Raw genomic sequence first — 7,545 nt, 5'->3', positions numbered from 1 at the left:
AAGAGGAGTATAAATAAAAATTACACCAACCCCAAAATAGACGAAATAAATGAACACGTTGCAAAACTTTTCAAATGTATCTTCAGTTGACTAGTAATTTGAACCTATCTCTATTCTAAGTGGTCATTTTTGCCATTTTCTCGCTAGTCAAAGAATTGTTTGATTTTTCTAAAACAATAATAATAGAAGTATAGGCTAGTTTTCAATTTAATAAATTGCAAATTATGTGTTTGCAAGGAAATAAAGAAACTATGGTGCAAATTATTAAAGATAATAAAATATGATATAAATTATAAAAAATAATAGAGTATACTGTACATTAGGATACAAAATGCAAAAGACTTAAATTTTCACAGAAAATTAAATACCTTAAACCCTCATATTTTTATCCACGAGAAGTAATAGGTACTCCTTATTGAAAAAAAAAAGGTATCATTTTTAGGAGGAAGAGTTTTAGACTTATTTATTTTTTTGGTAAAGGAGAATACTTTATTATTAGATAATGCAACATTGTATAAAATAATCTTTCTTATTTCAATACAAGTGGTGTCTAATATATATAAACAGTCTTCTTCCTAACCAAACCAATCTAATAGTTGTAGTCAAATTGTGTGCAACTACGCTCATTATAATCAAATAGTGTAAATAAAATTTTATGGCATTAGTTCAATTAAATCAACAATAGCACGTAGTTGTTTTATCTTAAATTACAATATTGAGTTTATTAAACACGAATCTACATGTTAGTATGATGAATCAATTAAATTTAATTGTGCAAAGAAGTTAAACACCAGAAGAATTTATATTAGTCAATACAACATTAGGTAGTTGCTTCTAAATAAACTACTAAATCTTCTTGATTATGATACGAAAAATACGAGAAGGGCTAAATTTTAAATAATTTGTAACCCAATTTGTAACTCTTAACTCAACCTCTAAAGTTAGGATTTGATAGTTTAAAGAGATTTGAAGTTTGTTATGAATCACTTTTATATAATACTAATAAGAGTATATGTAAATTGTTTTTATAATAAAAATTACATAATTTTAAATCACAAAAATGAGGATAAAGGAAGTCATAAAAGGACAATTTGTGCACTTTTGTATTACAGTCAAAATAAAAAAGTAGGGACTCAAAAAAATTGTACCAGGAAAAGCATTTTCCAAATTTCCACCTACCACGCCCTCCATCGCTATGCCCACCTAAACAATCTTTTTTAATCTTATAACACTATGAAATGAAAGTAACCAGCCATCCACAAATCGTCGACGCCACAATTTTTCCCCTTCCCTCCGCCACACCAACTTTCATGGCGTCGTCTTTCTGCCCAAAACAGGCTTTATCTTTCACCAATTCGGCCCACCAACTCCACCAATCCAGAGCAATTCCACGTGACATCCACGTGCGTTTCCCTGCTTCTGTCTCTTCACCTTCTTCCAGGTGTGGGCTGAAGTCGAAAGCCACCACACGATTGAAGGTGTTGGCAACTTCTGCCACGAAGGTGATGGATCAGTCGTCCAGTAAAGCGAGTTCACAGGCTCCTACAGTTGTTGAAGTGGATCTGGGTAATCGGAGCTACCCGATTTATATTGGGGCTGGACTTCTTGATCAACCTGACCTCCTACAAAGGTGACTTACTTGTGCTATCTACTGCTTGAATTTCATCAAATTGCTTAGATTTTATTCATAGGCGTTTGTTTTTAATAATGAAAGGAAAACTTTTGCATTCTTTAGTATTAGTTTGACTGACAGAGAGAATAGAGCTACTATTAATTGAATACTGGATGATGTTAAGTGAAATTAGGAACTTGGAAGTCTTTCCCTGAAAAGCCCGTGCGGGGAAAGAAGAACTCTTAGCATCTGCAGGAACAAAATATATACCCAGCGAACTGGAATAGAGCGCGGGATACAATTAGTTGATTGTTTCTGAAGGCAAAATGAAATGCTTATATAACATTCTCAATTATCATTCTGGTGATATCTTAGGTAGTATGGAGGGTAAAATCATATGTCTGCCTCAATTCCAATGTTCCATAATATGCCCCATGTCTTAGGCTTTTAGGTGTTAGCTCATCATTGCCATTATCTTTCAGTTTTCATAGGCTGTATAGGGGGAAGTTCTCTTTTGGTGGTAGTGGTTGAGTGTGTCAGACTTTCTTTTTTGGATAAGTGAAATATCCTTTCATCAATTGATGTTAAGTGAAATTAGGAACTTGGAAGTCTTTCCCTGAAAAGTCTGTGTGGGGAAAGAAGCACTGTTAACATCTGCAGGGAAAAAATATACCTGGCGAATTGGGATAGAGTGCAGGATATGGATATTTGATTGTTTTTAAAGGCAAAATAACAGGTCTTTTAGACGTTACCAATTATCATTTTCATGACATTGTAGGTGGTATAGAGGGTAGAATCATATGCCTGCCTCAATTCTCATGTCTTATGCTTTTAGTAGTGCCAAAATCTTTTGGTTTTCATGGGCTGTGAAGAGAGAAGTTCTCTTTTGGTGGTAGTGGTTGAGTGTGTAGGACTTTCTTTTTTGATAAGTGAAATATCCTTTCATTAGTTGACCAAGATTACAGAGGAAAAATCAAGTACGAAGTGGAAATGTAGGCTAATCTTGATTTCCTATTAAGCCTATACAACCATCTATACGAAAATTCTTTCTTCACACTAAAGTATAAATTATAGAAACAGTGTTATTTAAGCTTCTCTTGTTGCTTCGAAACATCTTCCCATTCATTTCATTTCATATAAACCAAAATGGCATAGTGGACTAGTGTTCCATTATGCTTTCCCCAAATCCCTAGTCCTTCTACTTGCCATAGCCTCCTGCACTGTCTATGAATAGCCTCCTGCACTGTCTATGAATGCACTTCATTGATGTCGAACAAAGAGAATTACCGCCCAAAACTGTGAGGCCACTTTACAGTGCGACAGTAACTGATCACATTCCTTTTTGTACTTCCTGGCACATACAACAACAGCTTACAAATAAAGCAGGGAGAGGAGGGCCTACTCGTTGGGCAATGAGTTCAGTACCACCTAAAGGTTCTTCATTTTCTGTTCCTATAGTTTGGTTCCAATGGAATTTTAGCTACGTCTTAATAGAGTTATCAAATTAGATGTATTTTCACAGTATACTGGTAGTGTTATCAAACTCATGAATATTTTTCCTGTAAACCTTTCATCACATTGTGCAAGTATGTTACAAAATGTGAGCAGAGATTGGTGAAGTTTACATCGGATGCTAGTTATAAAGGATGGGTTACCTATCAAAAAAGAAGTTATAAATGATGGGTTGGATTGACTTATTAATAGTCTTCTTTGTTTGTAAAAGCGGGTAACAGTGCACTCAAAGAAGTGTTATTTTTATGATGCATATAAAGATTAGTTGGTGAAGGTGCATATAAATGAACATTAACAATTTCTACACAAACCACCTCTATTTGAAACAATGATCTTCATGAAAACATAGTCCATTTCAAGCTGGTTCAGTTTGAAAGTGAGTCAAAATTAGTTAATCTGCCACTTTGCAACATGAGATGTATTCAAATCAACTTAGTGACATCCAAACAGTAAATCCTAGGATGCCTTTACATCAATAGGTTTTGTTTTCTGTAGCAAAAAATGACCCAAGTATAAATGGACACAGAAAACAACAAAATAAAAAGGCAGTTAGGTGAACAAATGTTAGTGTTGCCAGTCATGGTGAGCCCCACTTTGCTATAAAAGAGGGCCAAGCTAGTTTGGAGGACCAAGTAAGTATTGATTGTGCTAGTCCGGGTTGGTCAGCACTGATACAAGGTATTTCTCTCAAGGTTATGGTTTCATTTGGTGATTTATGTGGATATTGAACTATAAGGTTTCAGAAAGAAATTTTAAAATCTCAGAGTCTTGGTTTCATTTGCTTGTTGGTTGGTTGTTTTTACTTGTTCAAAGGAAATTAAGAAACAAATTTGATCTATCATGGATTCATGATAACATATTTGGCCTAACTTGGAGTTGTTTCCAGTTTTATTTTAACTTATTTTATTTTATGCGTTTGTCTGTTTGTCTTTATATTCGTTTGCGACTTCTTGTGAATTTCCATGTTAAATTTCCTGCCATCTTATATGCAGGCATATTCATGGGAAGAGAGTCCTTGTAGTTACTAACACTACAGTTGCCCCTCTATATCTAGATAAAACTATAAGCACTTTGACAGATGGAAACCCTAATGTTACCGTAGAAAGTGTCATTTTGCCAGATGGTGAGCAATTTAAAAACATGGTAAGCAGCTTTGGGTTTTACGAATATGAGTTTCAAGAGAAACATTTCATCTTTAAGGTTTATGTGACATTGTCAATATGCTATTTCAGGAAACTCTTATGAAAGTCTTTGATAAAGCCATTGAATCAAGGCTGGATCGTCGTTGTACATTCGTCGCTCTCGGTGGTGGAGTTATAGGTGACATGTGTGGATATGCCGCCGCTTCCTATCTTCGTGGAGTTAATTTTATTCAGATCCCTACCACTGTTATGGCACAGGTTCTATGAGTTTTTCTCTTTTCTATAATAAATTACATGTGATTTGGAATGTGCACTATCTTATCTAGTTTGATGAGTATAGATTCTTCTATTTAGTGATACTAACTTTTGTATCATGTTCTTTGGCCCACTGTCTTTAGGTAGATTCTTCAGTTGGAGGCAAAACTGGAATAAACCATCCACTTGGTAAAAATATGATTGGAGCATTCTACCAGCCACAATGTGTGCTTATAGACACGGATACCCTGAATACTTTACCAGATAGAGAATTAGCATCTGGCCTCGCAGAGGTGATAAAATATGGACTCATTAGAGATGCTGAGTTTTTCGAGTGGCAAGAACAGAATATGCCATTATTATTAGCAAGGTAAACAATCATAATCATTTGTATGTCATTGAGTAGTTGAATTGCCAACTTTTAGTTTGTCCAGCTTTCATCTCTAGAAAGAGACTTACATAGGCACAAAGTACAACTTTTCTACCATCTTATATGGCCCATTAAGAATGTAAGAACACCTTGATGAGAAATAGGGGAATCCAAGTGGAGGAGTTATGTCTCCTCCCCACCCCCACCCTCACCCCCACCCATTTTTAGGAGTTTGTCAAGTTTTTTGACCTTTATACTGGGCTTCAATTTGAAGTATCATAACCTTTTCTGGATAAGTCGTAACTGTCATTCTAAAGATCAAGCTGGTGTCACAAGTATATACAGCAATGTTTGTATGACTTGAACTGAATCATTCATATCATAACCTGAAGTTTTCATACTTGCTAAGATTAATGTAACCTGGCTAGCTGATGCAATTTCACATGTTACTGAAAATGGTTATCCTTTTCCAGGGACCCCACTGCATTTACCTATGCTATTAAGCGTTCCTGTGAAAACAAAGCAGAGGTTGTTTCTCAAGATGAGAAGGAAAGCGGAGTGAGGGCAACTTTGAACTTGGGTCATACCTTTGGTCATGTAAGCGTTTGACAGTTGTTGTGCATTCCTGTTGCTGATATTTTACATGAGCTCGATGGCCATCTCATGGTGTCTCATCATTTAATAGTTTGTTTGCCTGTGAAGACTGTCATAGTTAAGAAGTTACCAGTTTCAAAAAAAAAAAAAGACTGTCATAGTTAAGGGAAACTAGATAATTTGTCATTACAGCTTTATGTGAAGTTCATAAGTTTCAATTGTTGTTCTATTTCTCTTCATCTTATAATGTTCAAGGGATTTGATGCTTGTTTGGAAGTCTCTACTTCCTTGTCTGAAAAAGAGTGCTTTTGTTGATGGTGTAACAGTCAAGTTGCATCTTAATAAAAATATTGAATGTTACATAGGCTTGTTAAAGTCATTTTCTGAGATAATGTCTCAGTAGAAGAGCTATTATTTGCAGGCAGTTGAGACTGGCGTTGGCTATGGACAGTGGCTTCATGGAGAAGCAGTTGCTGCTGGCACGGTATAGGTTTCATACTTGCATCACCTCCTATCCAAGTGTTCTCTTCCCCCCTACTGGACAGCTCTTCAGAGAAACGTGAAAGGAGAAAACATAAGAAAATAAAGAGGGATAAATTCATATTAGTATACGTGATGCATAAACTTGGTACAATGTTTTTTCAGGTCATGGCTGTTGACATGTCACGTCGGCTTGGTTGGATTGATGACTCACTGGTACAGCGCGTGCAGAAGATCTTAGAACAGGCAAAGCTGCCAACTTCACCTCCAGAAACTATGACTGTGGAGATGTTCAAGTCTATCATGGCTGTAAGAGTCCATAATTTTTTGAGCTCCTAATAACTAGAAGTCATTGCTTCAACCATTGATTCTGTTGTTTTGGATGTCAGGTTGATAAAAAAGTGGCAGATGGCAAGCTAAGACTTATCCTTCTAAATGGTTCACTTGGTAACTGTGTCTTTACCGGTGATTATGACCAGAAGGCCCTCGATGAAACACTACGTGCATTTTCCAAATCTTAATCAACTGTGGTTGTAACATAGAAGTAATTGTTCGACAAAAATACAAGTTCTGAGGATCTGCTAAAACCCTTATCATACTCTGAAAGGGTTGGTCAAGGTTATAGGCAATTCTGTTTCCGCTTGGAGGTATGCTTATGCCTATGCCCTCCATGAAATACAAGATGTCTTTTTGCTAGTTCTTACCCTTTGGTTAGTGTAATATTATCTTGAGCTTTCAAATATTGGTATACATCATTTCTGTGTGTATTTTTCCGCTGTCAAATCTTCTTTATACTTGTAGCCTAAAAGTGGAGACCCATTATCTGCTAATAATATTCGTAATGGATGAGTTGTCTCTTCAACTAATATACTTGCTGATGCATCTTCTTTAACTGTTTATTCCACAAATGTGATAAAACCTCATGTACTTGTATAATTGCTCATACAGCTAACACAGCTACTTATAGAGGAACGGGGTCAGTCAGCTGGACACATGGAAATAAAATTGTTAGTGCAGGAATTTGCTATTTTGGCCACTTCAATTAGACAACTGACTTGACTTCTTTTAAAAAATAAATAAATTGGGAGGGGAAGGGGATATGGAATGGAGATTACAATGGGGGAATCAAACTCTCTCCAGAAAAGTGAAAATTCAGATAGTCAACCAATTGAGCTACTAATATTCATGATAACTAACTTGACTTGAATTTAGTGACTCATTCTTTTCAATTAATAGCTCTATGTTGGGAATTCTTGTGAACCAAGATCCACCTGTCACGTACCCCCACTTTAAACAGCTGGAATTTGGACACTAAATTAAGCAAACAAATCCACGAGAACATGGATGTAGTTGTTGCACCAAATTTTCATTCTAAAAAAGTTTGTACCTAACAAAAAACGATAAAATTAAGGACACCTACTTGTAGTATCAAATTTGTATATTATTGCGGTGGTCACACTCGTATTTAAAGCTGTCATTTTATAGTTAACTTTTAAAATATATAATATTACTTTATTTTCGATTTTCAATGGAAGAATGGCATGTGATGAAAAAAAATATGAAAAAGAAATGGGTAGGTG

General features: G+C 35.6%; 1 protein-coding gene across 1 annotated transcript; it reads left to right on the top strand.

Moving 5' to 3' along the window:
* Nucleotides 1-1,120: 1,120 nt before the first annotated feature.
* Nucleotides 1,121-6,831, top strand: LOC125849501 (3-dehydroquinate synthase, chloroplastic). The gene is made up of 8 exons (XM_049529590.1): nt 1,121-1,630; nt 4,117-4,267; nt 4,357-4,524; nt 4,665-4,891; nt 5,365-5,488; nt 5,907-5,969; nt 6,131-6,274; nt 6,355-6,831. Exons 1-8 carry the CDS (start codon nt 1,239-1,241, stop codon nt 6,484-6,486), a joined length of 1,401 nt encoding a protein of 466 aa, XP_049385547.1. The 5' UTR covers nt 1,121-1,238; the 3' UTR covers nt 6,487-6,831.
* Nucleotides 6,832-7,545: the final 714 nt, after the last annotated feature.

Source organism: Solanum stenotomum, chromosome 12 (assembly GCF_019186545.1).
Source record: "Solanum stenotomum isolate F172 chromosome 12, ASM1918654v1, whole genome shotgun sequence".
NCBI lineage: Eukaryota > Viridiplantae > Streptophyta > Magnoliopsida > Solanales > Solanaceae > Solanum > Solanum stenotomum.
This window is presented reverse-complemented; position numbering and strand designations above follow the sequence as displayed.

Bases quoted from the DNA above. Each gene is read 5' to 3' on its own strand.
- LOC125849501 (XM_049529590.1), top strand. From the start codon at position 1,239: ATGAAAGTAACCAGCCATCCACAAATCGTCGACGCCACAATTTTTCCC. The intron at 4,892-5,364 runs GTAAACAATCAT...ATCCTTTTCCAG, and splicing joins ATGCCATTATTATTAGCAAG to GGACCCCACTGCATTTACCT. The intron at 5,489-5,906 runs GTAAGCGTTTGA...TATTATTTGCAG, and splicing joins TGGGTCATACCTTTGGTCAT to GCAGTTGAGACTGGCGTTGG.